The following is a 20,813-nucleotide window of genomic DNA, read 5'->3' on the forward strand; positions in this document are numbered from 1 at the left end:
TTTTTCTCTCAAGTCCATGTCTGGAGCAATGCTACTATCCTGTCACACTTGAAGGGCCCTGTTCCTGTTCCATGGTGTTGATTCTGGTAAGATAGTTTCATTTATATATATATATATTTGATAACACATAAAGATAGGGTCACAGTGTGGCTCCATTTTATCTTTATATAATCTAAGGCAATACCCTCAGAATGAGGTTGTTGGACAGGGGGGATATTAATATGCATAATATTGTTTGTGTTTTTCTACTGCATTTGTGTGAGATAAGGCTCTCAGTGTGGAACACAGTTCTTAGAGAGAATTTGAGGCGGCTTTTTTGGCGCGTCCTCTCGAGTGCATGGGTGGTCCTGCTTGGCACTCCATGTGACCGGGTGTGGCCTATAAAACTTCCTCTTTCTCGACCTGCGTTTGATGGAGACAAGAGCTGTTTTCTTGTAGTCCAGGTCATAGGAGGTGGTGAGTGCCCCGGCCATTGAGATATAAAGGTGCCATTTATTTTTTTTATCAAGTCCGTAATAAAGGCACAAGCTATGGAGGACACTGATATGTTAGAGGATACTCCCTCTTTATCTAAACCCATTAACTGTGTGTATTGTGAGGAGGTTCCTGTCAAACCGCCGACGCAACTCTATTCCACATGCTTTGACAATATTGCTATTTCCAAAAACAATAAAGTATTTAGTACGACTGAGCCATCCACCTCTGAGGGTTCTCCTCCCCGTGAGGTGCGTTCCCTGCAATCATCTCCGATTACACAAGTAGTTCCCCAGGGCACTACTAATCCTCCTGCGGGAGGGGCCCTTTGGCCTCCAGACTTCGCCGATCAATTACAAACGGCGGTTTCTGCGGCTATTAATGCAATGCCTCGTCCTACGCGGAAGGTACGGCACTGCTATCCGTCTCAGGGGTCTTCGACTCAGCTGATAATCTGTCCGAGACATCCAGCAGAGGACGACAACTCCCACTTATCGGTGGATGTCGCTTCTGGGGCGGAATCGGCTACTTCTAGGCCTCCGTCTGCGGAGGAGCCTGATTTTAAGTTAAGGATAGAGCATTTGCGCTATCTGCTAAAAGAGGTGCTTGCTACGTTGGAGGTTCCGGAACAAAAACTACCGGAGGAGCCTTCAATTCCTAAACTTGATAAAGTCTGAGGACAGGGTCGTGCCCCAGGCCTTCCCAGTTCCAGTCAAAATGGCTAACATTATTAAGAATGAATGGGAGAAACTGGGTTCATCCTTTTCCCCCTCTTCTTCATTTAAAAAACTTTTCCCTGTTCCTGAGGCGCAGCTTGAACTGTGGAGAACTGTCCCTAAGGTGGATGGTGCTATCCCCTCGCTCACTAAGAGAACGACTATTCCGCTAGAGGATAGCTCCTCTTTCAAGGAACCCATGGATAAAAAGATGGAGTCCATGTTGCGGAAGATGTTCCAACTCACAGGGTTTGTTTTTCAGCCGGTGGCGGGTGCGGCTACCTACTGGTGTGACGCACTAGCAGCGATGGTCGAGGTGGAGACTCCTTGACTAAATTCTAGACTGAATTAAAGCCTTAAAGGTTGCACATTCATTCATTTGTGATGCTAACATGCAGATTATTTGCCTGAATGCTAAGACATTAGGGTTTTCTGTTTTAGCCCGCAGGGCTCTGTGGCTGAAGTTGTGGTCTGCTGACATGACCTCTAAGTCTCGTTTGCTTTCCCTCCCATTCAAGGGCAAAGTTTTGTTTGGCCCGGGCCTGAATTCTATCATCTCTACAGTCACTGGTGGCAAGGGTGCCTTCTTGCCTCAGGATATCAAACGTATCTTCAAGACCAGAAAAGAGAGGCGCCTTCCTGAGGTGTGTGAGGGATCTCTCATCTCTCGGGGTAATTGTCCCATTCCCTCTGGCAGAAAGAGGTCTAGGGTATTATTCAAACCTTTTCGTGGTGAAGGAGGGCACATTCCGTCCAATTCTGGACCTAAAGGCCCTAAACAAATTTTTGTCAGTCCCATCGCTCAAGATTTAGATGATCAGGTCGATTTTGCCCCTGGTTCAAGAAGGGCAATTCATAACTATAGACCTGAAGGACGCTTACCTTCATGTTCCAATCCACAAGGATCACTTCAGGTTTCTAAGGTTCGCTTTACTGGACCAGCACTTTCAGTTTGTGGCCCTTCTGTTTGGTCTGGCGACTGCCCCAAGAGTCTTCACAAAGTTTCTGTGAGCTCTTCTCGCATTATCTATCTATTGGGTACTTATAGAGCGCAAACTAATCACCCGTGAGGATCTCAAGGCACTAAGGGGAGCGGGTAGGAGGAGGTGGGGAGGGGATAGGCGATCAGTCGAAGAGCCAGGTTTTGAGGTAATTTCTGAACTTTGTAAGGGAGGTGGATTGTCTAAGGTGCAGCGGGAGGGTGTTCCATGTATTTGCTGCCATGTGGGAGAAGGATCTTCCGCCCGCTGTGGATTTCTGATGCGAGGGATGACTGAGTGCTTGGTCGGACGATCAGAGTTGTCTGACGGGGTATAGAAATTTACGCAGTGGTTGATGTATTCGGGTCCGATGTTGTGTAGATCCTTTAACGCGTGGGTAAGGAGCTTGAAGGTGATTCTCTTGTTGATGGGGAGCCAGTGAAGGTTCCTTAGGTGTTTGGTTATGTGGCATTGGTTTAGGGATGTCGAGGATGAGTCTGGCTGAGGCGTTCTGGATACGTTGGAGTCTCTTTTGGAGTTTGATGGTGGAGCCTGCATATAGTGCGTTGCCGTAGTCAAACCGGCTGCTGATGAGTGTGTGGGTGACTGTTTTCTTGGTTTTGGTAGGGATTCACTTACATTTTCCGTAGCAGGTTGAGAATGTGGAAGCATGTTGAGGTGATGGCATTGATTTGTTGGTCCATGGAGAGTGAAGAGTCCAGGATGAAGCCTAGATTTTGTGCGTGGTCAGTTGGGGTTGGAGGGTGACTGAGGGCTGTGGGCCACCAGGAGTCGTCCCGTGCAGATTTTTTTGGGTCCGAGGAGGAGGACTTCGGTTTTGTTTGTGTTCAGTTTGAGCCGATCGTCATTCATCCAGGTGGCGACTGCTGTCAGGCCTTCGTGGACGTTCTTTTTGGCGGTGATGGGATCTCGGGTGAGTGAGATGATTTACTGGGTGTTGTCAGCGTAGGAGACGATGTTGAGGTCGTGTCGTTGGACGATGGCGGCGGGAAGGGCCATGTAGATGTTGAAGAGGGTGGGGCTCAGCGAAGAGCCTTGCGGTACACCACAGTTGACTGATGCGGGTTTGCAGCAGAAGTGCGGGAGTCTGACTTTCTTGGTCCTGCCATTCCAGGGCTTTGCTGCAGATGCCGGCGTCATGTAGGCATTGATTCTGTCTTGGATGGCTGTTTTTTTGATGGTTTTTATGAGGTGGTGGTGATTGCTTCCTTAAAGGCAGCTTTTTTCATAAGGGTCTTGCTGGATCTCCAGGTTCTTTCCAATCGTCTGCAGTGGCGTTAGGAGTCCTGAAGGGTTGGGGTGAACCAGCTGGCCTTGTTGATGGTTTGGCGGCTGGACGGTTTCTTGAGCGGGGCGAGGGTGTTGGAGCAGTCTGTGATCCAGAGGTGGAGGTTGCGGGCAGAGGAGTTGGCATCTGTGGAGGTAGGTGGGGAGGATTTGTTTAGGGTGCGGTGCAGTTGGTCTAGGCTGATGTTGTTCCAGTTTCTGTGGGGCCGGTGGTACTGCCGGAGGTGGGTGGTGGGTTTGTTGAAGGAGAAGTGTATGCAGTGGTGGTCAGTCCAGTTTGGTGATGTGATTGACTGAGATGTGGTTGTCTGCAGGGAAGATCGGGTCGAGGGTGGTGTTCCGAGGTTTTCCAGGAAGGTGGAGGTGTGATCGTTGGGGTTGTCAAGATGGAAGTTGAGGTCACCGAGGAGGATGTAGTCCGTTGAGGCGAGGGCATGGGGTGCGATGTGGTCGTGATGGAGTCGCAGAAGGCGGGACTAGGTCTGGGAGGTCTGTAGATGAGGGTGCTGCGGAGGGTGAAGGGTCCGAAGGTATTGGTCGGGGATGCATGATGGCAGGCAGACGATTTACCGGTGTTGAGCGCGTGGAGGGTGCTGGCGTCGTAATGGCCAAGGAGCCAAGGTTCGTGGCATTGGGTGCAGCCGGGGCGCTGACGGGCTTGCCTTTGGTGCACCTTCAGGAAGGTGGGCGGGCTAGTTAGCTGGCAAGCTGGAGTGGGGGTAGGTGCTAAAAACCCCCCACAGAGAGCAACAAAAATACAGCAAAAATACAGAGGGAGAAGGGAGAGCCAGAGGAATTGCAGTGGCTCCTTATTTGGACGATATCCTGGTTCAGGCTCCGTCCTACAGTCTTGCGGAGGATCACTCAAGAGCTTTTATCCTTCTTCAGTCCCACGGGTGGAAGATAAACAAAGGAAAGGGTTTATTGGTCCCCAGCAAAAGGGTGGAATTTCTGGGTACGATAAGAGTCTTCAGTCATGAAGATATTTTTGACAGATCAGAGACGTTGCAAGCTTGCGTCCAACTATCTAGCTCTCCAGACATCTTTCAGGTCATCTGTAGCCAGGTGTATGGAGGTGATCGGGCTCATAGTATCCAGCATTGATGTCATTCCTTTCGCCAGGTTCCATCTCAGGCCTCTTCAGCTGTGCATGTTTAGACAATGGAACGGCGATCATTCAGATCTTTCCCAACAGATATCTCTAAGCAGTCCGGTAAGGGAGTCCCTATCTTGAGACCATCCTGGGAGATTTTGACCACGGCTGCAAGTCTGTCAGGATGGGGAGCTGTTTGGGGTGCCAAAAGGGCACAGGGCAGATGGACGTGAGAGGAATTGAGTCTATCTATAAATATTTTATAACTTAGAGCGATATTCAATGCTTGGCACCTTCTGGGGTCGTCCCAATTCATCAGGTTCCAGTCGGACAACATTACCTCGGTGGCTTACATAAACCATCAGGGGGGACGAGAAGCTTCCTAGCCATGAGGGAAATATCTCGGATTCTGGAGTGGGCGGAGACTCACAATTTTTAGCTATCAGCGATCCACATTCCGGGTGTGGACAACTGGGAAGCGGATTTTCTGAGCAGACAGACGTTTCATCCAGGGGAATGGTCCCTTCATCCTGAGATGTTCACAGAGATCTGTACCAGATGGAGGACACCGCAGATTGCGTCCAGACTCAATTGCGAGCTACCCAGATACGGGTCGCGATCCAGGGATCCCCAGGCGGAGCTGATAGATGCCTTGGCAGTACCCTGGAACTTCAACCTGATTTACATATTTCCACCGTTAACTCTTTTACCTCGGGTAGTGGCCCCACGTCGTCGTCTCTGCCGTGGAAGTTACCTTGTCGCAGGGATCTGCTGGTTTAACATAGTAGATGAGGTTGAAAAAAGACTTAAGTCCATCGAGTTCAACCTATACAAATCTAAAATACTTACAAAAAGCTCCAGTTAAGCTTAACTAATCCCACTATAAGGTGACCCATTTAATACTAGCAATCATATCTATGAATTTTGTTTATAGACAGAAATATGTCCAAAAATGTTTAAATGTATCTAGGGTATTGGCATTCACTACCTCCTTTGGTAATGAGTTCAACAATTTTATTGCTCTTACAGTGAAAAAACGTTTCCGTTGCAGGAGATTAAATCTCCTTTCCTCCAACCTAAATTGTGACCTCTTGTCACAAACAATTTTCTTGGAATAAACAGAGATTGTGGCATCTTTGTATATGGGCCTTGAATATATTTATATAAAGTAATCATGTCACCTTTTAAGAGCCTTTTTTCTAAAGAAAACAGACCCAGTTTGGCTAGCCTCTCCTCATAGGTTAAATTCTCCAATCCTCTTATTAGCTTTGTGGCCCTTCTCTGAACTTTTTCTAGTTCTGCAATATCTTTTATTGTGATCGGTCCCCAGAACTGCACTCCATACTCAAGGTGAGGTCTTGCCAGGGCTTTATTTAGTGACAGATTTATGCTTTCTTCCCTTGAATCAATGCCTCTTTTAATACATGCTAGTATCGTATTAGCATTTGAAGCCGCTGCCCTGCATTGTGCACCCATCTTTAGCTTGTTATCTATTACTACCCTCAAATCCCTTTCCTCCTTTGTTTGGCTAAGTCTTGTTCCATTTAAATAATATGCTGCCTGATTATTTTTACTTCCAAAATGTAGTACCTTGCATTTTGCCGTATAAAATCTCATTTTCCATGTACCTGCCCATACTTCTAATTTTTGCAGGTCCTTTTGTAACGAAAGTTCATCCATCTGCAAAAATAGAGATGTCGCTATTTAATCCTTGCTCCAAGACATTTATAAAAATATTAAAATGAACAGGGCCCAGTACTGATCCCTGGGGGACTCCACTGATTACCTTTGTCCAATCTGAGTATGATCCATTTACTACTACTACTACTCGTTGCTCCTTATCTTTTATCCAGGTATTTATCCATGAGCTAACATTTTCAGCTATTCCCAGCCCCTTAATTTTGTGCATTAATCTCTCATTTCTACATCAAAATCTCAATTCTCTGAGGCTGACTGCGTGGAGATTGAATGACTAGTCTTGGCCAAGGGAGGATTTTCGGAAAGGGTGATCGACACTCTCGTTAAGGCCAGGAAACCGGTCACTCGTCGCATCTACCACAAGGTTCTTCGCACTGGATTGGGATTCCTTCCCAAGGTAGTGTCGAGTCGTGACATCAATCAGGAAATAGTGGTTCCTTTTTTGTGTCCTAACCCTTCTCCTTCGAAGGAGAGGTTACTTCATAATTTGGATGTGGTTCGGGCGTTGAAGTTTTATCTTCAGGCCACGAAAGAGTTTAGACAGACTCCGTCCTTATTTGTTGTGTATTCGGGGAAGCGCAGGGGGCAAAGGGCCTCTGCTACTTCTCTATCATTTTGATTGAGGAGTATGATCCGTCTGGCATATGAGACAGCGGGACACAAGCCTCCTTAGAGGATTACGGCTCACTTGACTAGAGCTGTTGCCTCTTCTTGGGCCTTAAAGAATGAGGCCTCTATGGAGCAGATTTGTAAGGCGGCCACTTGGTCTTCCTTACATACTTTTGCAAAGTTTTATAAATTTGATGTTTTTGCTCGGCGGAAGCACCTTTTGGGAGACGGGTTCTGCATGATGTAGTGCCCTCAGTATAGGGTCCGCCTCCTTTTACCCTCCTGTTTTTTTCATTCAGTGTCCTCTAGAGCTTGGGTATTCCCACAAGTAATAAATGAAGCAGTGGACTCTCCTCCCATTAAGATGGTAAATATAAATTATGCTTACCTAATTATTTCATTTCCATCAATGGGAGTAGAGTCCACTGCACCCGCCCGTTTCTCCGGTGGGCAGATCTAAATTTAGATTAATCTTCTGGCACCATTTATACCCTGATATTTCTCCTACTCTTCCTTGTTCCCTTGGCAGAATGACTGGGGGATGAGGGGAGTGGGGGCGGTATTTAAAGGGACACTGAACCCAAAATTTTTCTTTTGTGATTCAGATAGAAAGTTGCTTAAAATTGAATGCTCTAATTTACTCCTATTATCACGTTTTCTTCATTCTCTTTGCATCTTTATTTAAAAAGCAAGAATGTAAGATTAGATGCCGGGCCCATTTTTGGTGAACAACCTGGGTTGTTCTTGCTGCAAAAATTGGCTGGCTTGTTAGCTTAGATGCCTTTTTCAAATAAAGATAGCAAGAGAACAAAGAAAAATTGATAATAGGAGTAAATTAGAAAGTTGGTTAAAATTGCATGCGCTATCTGAATCACGAAAGAAAGAAAAAAATGGGCTCTGTGTCCCTTTAAGCCTTTGGCTGGGGTGTCTTTGCCTCCTCCTGGTGGCCAGGTTCTTATTTCCCACAAGTAATGAATGAAGCAGTGGACTCTCCTCCCACAGATGGAAATGAAATTTTCAGATAAGCATAATTTGTTTGTTTTTTAATTAAATGCTATACCTATAGTGTTCAAGGCATGTGTGCACCCCTTAGCACCGAGCTCGACAAACACTAGAATTTTAGCCCTGGCTCCTAAATTTTGGGGTAATTTTCCATATATCTATATAGAAATACCACTGTTTGGGTCCTAAAAGTTTTTCTGGCTCCTAAATATTTTTACTGGCTCCTAAATTTTAAACAGACTTATTGCCCCCTGCTTAGCATACTGAGACATGACAAAGGATACCAAAAAAACAGATTACATTTTATAACAGAAGTAAATTTGGAAAGTTGTGGCAGGGCTTTTTTTTGGGGGGGGGGGGGGGTTGCCCCCAGGGAGACTGGAGAACATCCTGAAAAATGATTACAGTACTGGAGTTCTTTTAAATCGCTTTTTAATTAGCCAAAACAAAGAAGAAAAGATGAACAATGCAATTGTTGCTTTGGGGGATTTTTTTTAAATGCTTTAAGATTAAAGGGACAGGAAACTCCAAATTTTTCTTTTTATGATTTGGGTAGAACCTACAATTTTAAACAACTTTCCAATTTACTTCCATTTTCAAATTTGCTTGTTATCCTTTGCTGAAGGAACAGTATTGCACTACTGGCAGCAAGATGTACACATCTAGTCGGCCAATCACAAGAGACAAATGTATGCAGGCACCAATTAGCAGCAGCTCCCACTAGTGTGGGATATGTGCGTATTCTTTTTCAAAAAGGGATAGCAAGCGTACAAAGCACATTTGAAAATAGAAGTTAATTTAAAAGCGTCTTAAAATTGCCTGCTCTATTTAGAATCATGCAAGTTCAATTTTGACTTGAAAACCTATTTTTTTTTCTTTCATGATATGATTTTAAACATCCTTCCAATTTGCTTCTGTTACCTAATTTGTTCTTTTGGTATCCTTTGTTGAAAAGTATACCTAGGTAGGTTCAGAAGCTGGAAGCGAGCTGCTGATTGGTGGTTGCACAGATATATGCCTGTTATCATTGGCTTAGAGAAGTGTTCAGCTAACTCCAAGTAGTGAATTGCTGCTCCTTCATTAAAGAATTCCAAGAAAATGAAGCAAAATTAATAAAAGTAAATTGGAAAGTTGTTAAAAATTGTATGCTCTTAAAAGAATTTTTTAGTATTTCATGTTCCTTTAACATTTTATTAATTTATGTGTAAGCACTGGAAAATCTCTGTATCCCTTTAATCTCTTTATCGGTCTTCTACACACAGATCTGTTTTAGAGGAAAGAATGAACATGCCTGTGTTTTTTTTCTTTCCCCAGTGCATCTTCTGAAAATGGCATAATCCAGCAACCCAGACTGCGAAGTCAGGTAACAAGACATTTTGTGGAACAGCTTAAAGAATTTAATGGAGCAACAGGATTCAGGGATAAGGAGTTGCTTGGATTATTATACATAAAATGTTATGTAACAGAATGAACTAGAACAATACATTATTATAGATAAGGATTATATAAAAGGATTGTGAGGATACATAGGAGCTGTCGAGAGAGTGAATTTATAATGATAGGAGGGATTCTGGAGTTTTAATTGAGCAAGAGGTTATACAGAACCATAGTTCTATAAATAGCTTATGTAAAAGGCTGCCACCTAGGATGATGGGCAGGGGCAGAACACACCTTCCCACACAGTTTAAACATTCTGTTCTGACTCTTCTGCCTCATTCTTTTGTTTGTTTTGTTATTTTGTTGTTTTTTGACAAGTGTGTGGGAGAGAGGGTCTCTGTATTGTGTGCGCGTGTGTGTGTGTGTGTATATAAGATGTTAAAATAACCACAATATTGTAATATGCAATGATACCATTTTTATTTGACTAAAATGATGATTAACAGACAAACTAGAGTTTTCCTCTCTTTATCAGGTCGGAAGCAATACTAATCAATATGATACTTTAAAGGCACTTTGCTTTGTTTTGTTCTCTTGGTATTCTTTGTTTAAAGCTAAACCTAGGTAGGCTGAAATGCTAATTTTGAAACCCTTAAAGGCGGCCTTTCGGTGCATTTTGACGGTTCTTCACAGCTAGACAGTGCTAGTTTGTGTGTGCCATATAGACAACATTGTCCTCACTCTTTTTTTAGTAAGTCTGTCAAAAGAACTGAAATAAGAGGGCTGTCTGCAGAGGCTTAGATACAAGGTAATCCCAGAGGTAAAAAGTAAATTAATATAACTGTGTTGGTTATGCAAAACTGGGAAATGGGTAATAAAGGGATTAGCTATCTTTTTTAAACAAAAAAAATCTGGAGTTTGACTGTCCCTTTAAACAAGATGATGTTAAAGAAAGGGAGGGATGAGTGGGGTGTCATAAATAGCAGAATAGCTTGAGAGTGAAAGGTGCAGAGTGTTTGAGAGAAAACCAAAGGCAAAATAAACGATAAACACATTAAACAGCAGAGATGAGAAGTATATAAATCATATACAGCTGCATAATATGTCAATATATAAATGAGTTAAAATAAAAGTGTAGTAGTGACATACATTATACATTAAAGGTACATGAAACCCACATTTTTTATTTCATGTCTAGAAAGAGCATGCAATTTTAAATAGTTTTCCAATTTCCTTCTATTATCTATTTTCCTTCATTCTCTTGATATCCTTTGTTTAAAAGCATATCTAAATAGTCTCAGTAGCTGCTGATTGGTGGCTGCACATGGATGCTTTGTGTGATTGGTTCAAACATGGGCATTGCTATTTCTTCAACAAAAGATATCTGAAGAATGAAGAAAATTAAATTAATAGCAACAAATTGGAATGTTTTTTAAAATTGTATTCTCTATCTGAACCATGAAAGAAAACGTTTGGGTTTCATGTCTCTTTAAGATTTATGTTTATATAAAGTTTTGGCAATATGTCGGAAAACCTACATTAAAGTGAATGTCAATTTAGATGAGTCGGTGCACGGTTTTTAATAATCCTATTAAAAACAAGGGCACTTTAATTCATCAAAATTTGCATTTCACTTGTTTTCTTAAAATACTTACCTTTTAATCTTCACAGCCGCTCCGGCGATTCCCCTGGCTGTCGGAAACCTCTTCATACGTCAGAAATAACAAATCCGGCTTCCTCCAATCACGGCTCCCCAGGGGAATCTTGGCCTGAGGCAATGCTGTGATTGGAGGAAGTCAGATTCGTCATTTTGGACTCGCGAAGAGGGCTTGCAACGGGCGGAGGAAGCGCTGCAGCGGCTGTCAGGATTAAAAGGTAAGTATTTGAAGAAAACGAGTGAAATGTAAATTTTGATGAATTAAAGTGCCCTTGTTTTTAATAGGATTATTAAAAACCAGGCGTCGATTCATCTAAATTGACATTTACTTTAAGTCCCTCTTTTATAGTGTTGAACTGTTATTTTCATCTCAGATGTTTTCTATTTGTGAGAGTCCTACAAATTCCGTTAAACTTGCTTTTAATCTTGAGACTATGGGGTCGATTTATTAAGCAGGGTATGCTTCTCATTCTGAGCAAGCCTTTTGGCTCGCCGGAATCAGGAATAAGACTGCTGCTCCTTAACTTGCGGTAGCGGACTGCAATTATCCCACGATCGGGATGATTGATACCCCTGCTAGCGGCTTTTTGTCTGCGAATGTGCAGGGGGCGGCATTGCACAAGCATTTCACAAAAAATGCTTGTGCAATGATAAATGCAGACAGCATATGCTGTCTGCATTTATCAATGTTTGGCCAGCCCACCATATAATTAATCGGCCTAAATGGATGGGGTGGTCAGTCTGGGTGAAATGATCTCCAACTGGGGTACAGTATTTGTCTTCCTTATGGTTTTTGATTGAGTGTCTGTGCTGGTTCATCCTGAGATGCAGCTTAAAGGGACATTAAACACTAAATAAATGCTGGATAGAATGATGCATTCAAAGAAAAGATTAGTCCATGACTAACATGTAGATGTATTTTTTAAAGTTTCATTAGTTGTTTAAAAAGTGACAAAATAAGTGTAAAGTTTTAGTGTCTATAAAACACTGGGAGCTGCCATGTTGTAACTTGAGTTACCTTCTCTGCTGTGGCCAATTAGGGTCAGTTATAAATAGGTCACTAGAGTGTGCAGCCAATGGTTGTGCTGGATTTAACAGTGTTCTGCACTTCCATTTCTAACAGGAACTGAAAAGCTCACAATTTAAGAATGGAATTACAAGCAAAGAGGACAAAATAAATAATGAAAGTATATTGCAGAGTTGTTTTATTATATACAATTTATCATTTTATATTACCATCTCAAAGTGTTTAATGTCCCTTTAAGGCCAGTTTCTCCAATGTAGCATGAATGTGATCCCTTAATGTGGTATGTTTTGTGTATGGCTATATCAGCTATTTCAAATACCGATATATAAAGACAAAAGTGCTATGTGCAAAGAATTTAATACACTCCAGCAGGTAAAATAGATCATTGGGGATAATTTAAAAGGGTGAAACATTTCGAGTAAACTGTCCCTTTTAAGTATAATTCACTGCTTGGTGCTTTTTCTTGGGGTGGATACCTGGGGAAATTCAGTATCGGTGGGGAATTTACCATATGTCTTTTAAATAACATATTATTGCAATAAGATTTGCAGTAAAACGGATTTCTTTGCACCTATCTGATAAACTGGCTTCACAGAGAACAACAGAAAGCACAGTTCCAGTGCATATTAGCCCGGTATATTAGAAGAAGCCTTATATGCTTTTGCATGCAAACAAGCCATGTGATAGCTACAAAAGAATACAACTTCAGGCTGCTTTCAAGGCAGTAAGGTCCCTTTGTCAGTCAGATCAGAGAGAAAAAAAAAATTACTATTTTAAATATGCTATTTTGTTTCTATTAATAAAAGCATGTCCTGAACTCTTCATGGTGTAGGTATTATAACTGCCTGCATATTACCCTGCCATGAAAAGAGAATGAGATGGTCTGCATGGATTTTCCTTTATATGAATGGGTTCATCAGGTCCCTGTCCTTCAGCCTTGAGGTGGAGCGAACTCGTTTGTTTGTTTTAAAGACGTATTCAAAGTAGTAATATTATTCATTTTAGGGTACTCAAGCTGGCACGCCAAACCCAACTTCTCCTACCTCTTTGTCAACAGGTTTGTTTCACGTTTTATTATTTGCTGAGTAAAACCAGGATCTGATTGGTGGTGGTGTTTTCATACTCTCTTCCCTTAGCCTTGCCCCCCCAGATCACATTAATCTTTAATGATTTGCCGAGTAAAACCAGTACCTGATTGGTGCAGCATGTTCCTACACTCTTCCCTTAGCATTAGATCACATTAAAGGGACACTGAACCCAAATTTTTTCTTTTGTGATTTAGATAGAGCATGCAATTTTAAACTACTTTCTAATTTACTCCTATTATCAATTTTCTTAGTTCTCTTGCTCTCTTTATTTGAAAAAGAAGGCATCTAAGATTTTTTTTTGCGTTCAGAACTATGGACAGCACTTTTTTATTGCTGGATGAATTTATCCACCAATCAGCAAGAACAACCCAGGTTGTTTACCAAAAATAGGCCGGCATCTAAACTTACATTCTTGCATTTCAAATAAAGATACCAAGAGAATGAAGAAAGTTTGATAATAGGAGTAAATTAGAAGGTTGCTTAAAATTCCATGCTCTATCTGAATCACGAAAGAAAACATTTAAGTTCAGTGTCCCTTTAATATTTAATGATTTGCTGAGTAAAAAAAGTACCTGATTGGTGCAGCATTTTCGTACACTCTTCCCTTAGCATTAGCCCCCAGATCACTTTAATCTTTAATGATTTGCTGAGTAAAACCAGTACCTGATTGGTGCAGCGTTTTCATACACTCTTCCCTTAGCATTAGCCCCCAGATCACTTTAATCTTTAATGATTTGCTGAGTAAAACCAGTACCTGATTGGTGCAGCGTTTTCATACACTCTTCCCTTAGCATTAGCCCCCAGATAATAACATTTTTAATATTTCTCTAATCTTTCTGTTTATTTCTTGTGTTGACTGTCTCTTTCAGATCCATCTCAAATTTCTAATCAAAAGCCCAGCAGCTTCCTCTTCAGATCCTACTCCCGTGGAGCAGTGCGTAATGCAGTAGGTCAGTTCTGGGCTCTCAAATCCTCCGAAATATCTATATGATAATATCTGTCCTCCTAGGCCTGTAGTGCCCAGCTGTACATGTATTGATGTCTTGTACACAACGTTATGGCCTTTCCTACTCCTCTTACGAAGGCTACTTATACACAGCACTGCATCCAGTTCTGTGTCCATATAATATCATGTGTTTAGCATTGTGAGTTGTTTAATGAACTGTAGGGGGTCAGTACAGGAGAATTAGTGGGTGATGCAGGGCTTTTTCCATGCTGCTCTCATACCTAGCTGTTTAACCTTTTCTCCTATTACTGTACTAATCTAGCCATACAGTGTACACCTTTGTGTTCGGTTTTCTTTGTCAAACCACCCTATTGTTCCTGGGGTTTTTCTTCTTTTTTTTTTTTTCTTTCAGTACTGCCACCAAATTGGCTTTTCACTGTGGGACTCCTTATACATCACCCTCTTTGTCATTTCTATTTCAGCACCTCCTACAAATTTATTGCAGACCCAATACGCAGCTCCCTGCAGGTCTCTATTTGTGCCCTGACACTCAATACTCAGTCATTCACTTTGTTTGATCAGTTTTGCATCTCATAAACACTGCAGTCAACATTCCTTTTTTCTGTAGCCCCTGCAACTGAACCTTTATACACCATCTCTTGTATTGCATCCTTTATAAGAGTCCATCTGTGATTTACTCTGTAACAGTCTGCATGATGTTTTATACCAGTTTATTAAATTCTCATCTCATACAAACATGCACCTCCTGTGATTTTGATATAGTAATTGTTTGTTTTCTTGGTACTCTAGAACAGAGCTCTACAGAGCAACGCAGTCCTGTAAGGTTGCGAAACACTCGGAGTCCTCTAGATGAGAAGTCTCTACTAACACAACTCCGCAAGGTATACAGCCCCCTGTTTATCTCCTCCATCTCACATGCTCTTTTGTCTCTTCTTATGCTTGACTGCATTGCCTGCCACCTTCTTCATCTGAAAAGGAATTGATGTTTTCCACATGTGCCTCAGGATGGACTACAGAGAATTGTTTTTATCTGATCTTGCAATGCTCTAAAGAACTTGCAGATCCACTCTGATTTCAGATGGATTTTTAAAGCCTCAATTTCCCTCTTTCAATTCTGTAGCTTTAGATTTCTCTGTCCACACACTGAGTATACTATAAATTATTCTGGGATAGTTACTATCCATACTGTTGATTTCTCTATAATAGGTGAAAATTAAAATCTCAAAAACGGCAAGGCTCAATGTAAAGCTTTTAAAAACTAAAATTGTGGATATACTTATCCCTACTCTACATTAAAGCTGCCTAGGGTAGCGATGCACTGGTATGAGGTAATCCATGTTTAAAACTGATACGTGAAGCAAAAAGACGAGCTATATTGGTACACATTTGAATAGCCTTACCCAGAATTTCAGGCATCTTACTGAAATATAACATATAAAAGTACAGCTTGCCATACTGTTTCCAAGAAAATCTAGTACAGAATTCATAGAAGTGAAAAAAATAGTTGACACTGTATGGGAGATGAAGTTTAGTGGAAAGAGATGGGCTCTGTTAAAGGGACACTGAACCCAATTTTTTTCTTTTGTAATTCAGAAAGAGCATGCAGTTTTAAGCAACTTTCTAATTTACTCCTATTATCAATTTTTCTTCGTTCTCTTGCTATCATTATTTGAAAAAGAAGGCATCTAAGCTTTTTTTGGTTTCAGTACTCTGGACAGCACTTTTTTATTGGTGGATGAATTTATCCACCAATCAGCAAGGACAACCCAGGTTGTTCACCAAAAATGGGCCGGCATCTAAACTTACATTCTTGCATTTCAAATAAAGATACCAAGTGAATGAATAAAATTTGATAATAGAAGTAAATTAGAAAGTTGCTTAAAATTTCATGCTCAATCTGAATCACGAAAGAAAATATTTGGGTACAGTGTCCCTTTAAGATTTAACTCTTTTTCCCTTCTTGTTTAGTTAGTCACTGTGGTCATATGACATTGATTGGACACATCATTGATTGGATTTATCATTGTGCAGACACTTGTAGTGAACCTGTTTGCCTGAGATCACAAATTGCAGGGCAATTTCCAATTACCCAAGAGCAGGGCTGATCAATCACCTTGGTTGGATGAATTATCCAGTAATAAGTTGCCAGAGAGGGTTTAGGAAGCAGCAGGTTAAAAACCAGCTGCTTCATAAATATCAGCTGCATTCTCTTGAGCAAACTTGCAACCAGTAGGGGCATTCACCTCTTCGATAAATATGCCCCCTTTATATTAGCTGAAATGCTATTTTTCTCTTCTATAGCAAAAAAAATGCAGGGTGAGGTCTACATAGAAGAGGGGCTTGGGCAAGATTGTAATTTCCCTATCCCATATTGAAAATACTGTATACATACACATAATAGCATTGCATTTCCATTTTGTATTTGTAGAGTATCAGCCTGATGCTGTAATATGTATTTTTACCATTTTGAACAGTTAGTGATAATACTGTTTTTTGTTTTCTTTTCTTTTTCAAAAAAATTAACTTTTTTTTTTTTTTATTCTCCATAGGAGATAGAGTCTCATTTAAATATCACTCTCTGGGAGCCTCTTGGTGAATGTCTTGCCAATGGAGTAACTCTGTGCCAGCTGCTGAACCACCTGCGCCCACGCACCATTCCTTTCATCCATGTGCCCTCTCCTGCAGTGGTAAGGTCTAGGTTGTTTTTTTTTGTATTTGTATGATAATCCTATCACACTTTTATACCGTTATATTAACTCACTATAGCACAGCTAGATGGACTACAACCTCCTTTTTTCCCTATTTATTATGGGATGGTTCCTCTGGCTGAAGGGTTTCTTTATTTCAATTATCTTAGACATGGATGGGAGACGCTAAGGACAAAGTGTTTTAAAGTGTTTTCAAACTTTTTTTTTTATTACGTATTGAAGATCGTAACCATTAGCTCTGTAAGACTGCTGAGAGATTACGATTGCACGCTTTTAGTTTGTTGCACAGTTTCTTGTGCTGCCGATCACGTGACATCCCGCTCTTCCGCTTGTACGCGGAGCGGAACAGTGTCATTCTCTGTGAGTTCTCTTCTCTGGCGGCTGTGGGTATATCGTTGGAGCTCTTCATTTTGTTTTATTTCAACTCCTGACAGTTACGGTACGGCACCTCAGTCTGACTGTTTTCATTATTTGTGCATACTTAGCATTATTGCGCTCTGAAGGATTGCAGTTCCATCTTAAAGTGACAGTTAATTTTCAATATTTTTTTGTCATTTATTTTTGGGCTCTATCTTAGCTATGGACACTGAACAGGGGTCTGTTTCATTTGATAAATGTTTATTACGTTTAAAGGCCCAAATTGTTTTGCCTATGCAATTTTGTTGCCATTGCGGGTAAGTGCAAGAGGAAATCAAATCATATTTCTGCTAGTAAGGTGTCCCATCTTCTGCGATGGTTGACCTCCCCCATAAGTCGGATGAGGAGGATACCTCAGTAGCTTCTGAGGGTGAGATCTCAGATTCTGACAGTGTAAATACTTTGACTGATTTTGAAGAAGTAAATTTCAGATTTAAGCTTGAACACCTTTGTTTACTTCTAAAGGAGGTACTGGCTACTTTGGACGACTCCGACCCTTCTGTCGCTGTCATCCCTAAAAAAAAATCTAGTAAGCTTAAAGTGAAGGTAAACTTTGATGAATGAAAGCCCGTTTTTTAAAAATACTATTAAAAACAAGGGCACTTTAATTCATCAAAGTTTACAAAGCAGCCGTTTTGAGTAAAAATGTACCTTTCTTCTTTGCACAGCCAGAGCAACTTCCCCCACCCGGAGATCCTCTCTTCACACATCATCAGTGACTAATCCAGCTTCCTCCAATCACGGCTTCCCCCCAGGGTAGTCATTGCCGAGGAAGCTGGATTAGTCATTGATGACGTGTGAAGAGAGGATCTCCGTGTGGGGGAAGCTGCTCTGGCTGTGAAAAAAAACAAAGGTAAGTTTTTAATCAAAACAGCTGCCTTCTAAACTTTGATGAATGAAAGTGCCCCCGTTTTTATAGTATTTTTAAAAAAACGGGCTTTCATTCATCAAAGTTTACTTTCACTTTAATAAATACTATGATGATCCTTTTTCCGTGGAAGTATTTCCTGTTCCAGACCGTGTGTTGGAGATCATATCACAGGAATGGGATAAACCAGGGATTACCTTTTCCCCTTCTCCCGTTTTTAAAAATGTTTCCTGTTGCTGACTCCATTTGGGATTCATGGCGCACTTTGCCTAAGGTGGAATGAGCTATTTGTACTCTGGCCAAAAGAACCGATTCCTATAGAGGATAGCTGTTCTTTTAAGGATCCCATGGATTAGAAGCTTGAGGCTTATTTAAAGTAAAAATGTATATTCATGGATTACAATGGCAACCTGCTAATAGTATTGCTACGGTAGCAAGCACAGCATCTTATTGGTGTGATGCCTTGTCTGAGCTGATTTTAGAAGAAACTTTGTTAGAGGAGATCCAAGATAGGATCAAGGCTCTTAAGCTTGCCAATACCTTTATCTCTGATGCCAACATGCAAGTCATTAAACTGGGAGCCAAGATGTCTAGCTTTGCTGTTTTAGCTCGCAGGGCTCTATGGCTAAAATCTTGGTAAGCTGATGTTACTTCCAAGTCCAAGCTCCTGTCGTTACCTTACAAGGGTAAGACCCTTTTTGGTCCTTGTCTGGCAGAGATAATTTCTGAGATTACAGGTGGAAAGGGGTCTTTTCTACCTCAGGACAAGAATAGACCTAATGGTCGCCAAAATTCAAATTTCGTAACTTCAAAGGACAGAAGTCCACCTCTTCCTCCTCCAAGTTGGAGCAGTCCAAGTCCTCTTGGAGATCCAGTCAGCCTTGGAATAAGGGGAAGCAGTCAAAGAAGCCTTCATCTGAGGCTAAATCAGCATTAAGTGTCCGCCCCCGGTCCGGTATTAGATCAAGTGGGGGACAGACTTTTTTTCCTTTTTTCGTCAAGCTTGGATACGCGATTCCCCCAGATCCTTGGGCTGTGGACATAGTTTCTCAGTGTTACAAAATAGGATTCAAGACTTGTCCTCCCAGGGTCAGATTCATCCTCTCAAGATTATCTGCAGTCCAGGTAAAAAGAGAGGATTTCTTAAGCTGCGTTCAGGACCTTTCCTCCCTGGGGGTGATTGTTCCTGTTCGGCAACAGGGTCAAGGATTCTGTTCAAATCTATTTGTGGTTCCCAAAAAAGAGGGAACTTTTCGACCCATTTTAGACCTAAAATCTCTCAACAAATTCCTTAGGGTTCCGTCCCTCAAGATGGAAACCATTTGTTCCATTCTTCCTTTGGTCCAAGAGGGTCAGTTCATGGCGACCATAGACCTAAAGGAAGCATATATTCATGTTCCCATTCACAGGGATCATCGCCAGTTCCTGAGATTCGCTTTTCTAGACAAGCACTTTCAATTTGTTACTTTTCTGTTTGGCCTTTCCACAGCTCCCAGAATTTTCACAAAGGTTCTGGGGGCTCTTTTAACAGTAGTCAGGTCTCAGGGAATTGCGGTGGCACCTTACCTGGACGACATCTTGGTTCAAGTGTCATCTTTTCAACTAGCAAGCTCTCATACAGAGATCTTGTTGTCTTTTCTATGTTCTCACGGGTGGAATGTGAATCTGGGGAAGAGTTCCCTTGTTCCAGCTATAAGGGTGTGTTTCTTAGGGACCATCATAGATTCCCGATCCATGAGACTTTTCTGACGGATGTCAGAAAATCCAAACTTCTCTTTTCATGTCTCTCTCTCCAGTCTACTATTCGTCCATCAGTGGCTCAATGCATGGAGGTAATTGGTCTGATTATTACTTCCATGGACATCATTCCTTTTGCTCAGTTCCGTCTGAGATCTCTGCAACTATGCATGCTCAGTCAATGGAACGGTGATCATTCAGATCTATCTGAGGATAGATCTGGATCTTCTAACAGACTCTCTTTAGTGGTGTATTTCACAGGATCATCTGTCTCAGGGCACATGCTTTCGGAGACCCTCCTGGGTGGTTGTGACCACGGACGCCAGCCTGTTAGGCTGGGGAGAAGTCTAGGGCTTGTTAAAAACTCAGGGCCTGTGGACTCGGGAGGAGTCCTCTCTTCCAATAAAGATCTTAAAATTGAGAGCAATCTTCAATGCCTTGATAGCTTGGCCTCAGTTGTCTTTAGCCTGGTTTATCAGATTCCAGTTGAACATCACCACCTCAGTGGCTTACATCAACCACCAGGGAGGAATTCGGAGTTCCCTTGCTATGAAGGAGGTGACTCCATTATCTAGTGGGCGGAAGCTCACGATTGTCTCCTATCCGCCATTCACATTCCAGGTGTGGACAACTGGGAGGCGGATTTTCTGAGCAGACAGCCCTTTCACCCCGGAGAGTGGGCTCTCCAGCCGGAGGTATTCACCAGGATAACCCTCAGATGGGGGGTTCCAGAGTTGGATCTGATGGCGTCTCGCCAGAATGCCAAGCTTCCAATGTACGGTTCAAGGTCAAGAGATCCTCAGGCCGCCCTGATAGATGCTCTGGCGGTTCCTTAGGATTTTGGTCTGGCATACCCGTTTCCTCTTTTTGCTCTTCTTCCACGAGTCATTGCTAGTATCAAGCAGGAGAGAGCATCTGTATGGTTTGCGGACCTGGTGAAGATGTCATCTCTTCCACGTTGGAGGTTACCTCTGAGGAAGGACCTTCTAACAGTGTCCTTTCCCCCATCCAAATCTAGTTTCTCTGAAGCTGACTGCTAGGAGATTGAACGCTTAGTTTTGGTCAAGCGTGGGGTTTCCGAAACGTC

At 42.0% G+C, this 20,813-nt stretch overlaps 1 protein-coding gene across 1 annotated transcript in view; it reads left to right on the plus strand.

Annotated features, from left to right (window-relative positions):
- LRCH4 (leucine rich repeats and calponin homology domain containing 4) overlaps positions 1 to 20,813 on the plus strand; it is a 260,683-nt gene that overhangs the window by 215,277 nt on the left and 24,593 nt on the right. The window contains exons 13-17 of the mRNA XM_053718358.1: positions 9,195 to 9,243; positions 12,947 to 12,998; positions 13,899 to 13,979; positions 14,786 to 14,877; positions 16,546 to 16,683. Of these exons, the coding sequence (XP_053574333.1) occupies positions 9,195 to 9,243; positions 12,947 to 12,998; positions 13,899 to 13,979; positions 14,786 to 14,877; positions 16,546 to 16,683 (412 nt within the window). The remainder of the gene's footprint in view (positions 1 to 9,194; positions 9,244 to 12,946; positions 12,999 to 13,898; positions 13,980 to 14,785; positions 14,878 to 16,545; positions 16,684 to 20,813) is intronic.

This window comes from Bombina bombina, chromosome 6 (genome assembly GCF_027579735.1).
Source record: "Bombina bombina isolate aBomBom1 chromosome 6, aBomBom1.pri, whole genome shotgun sequence".
In the NCBI taxonomy this organism is placed as follows: Eukaryota; Metazoa; Chordata; class Amphibia; order Anura; family Bombinatoridae; genus Bombina; species Bombina bombina.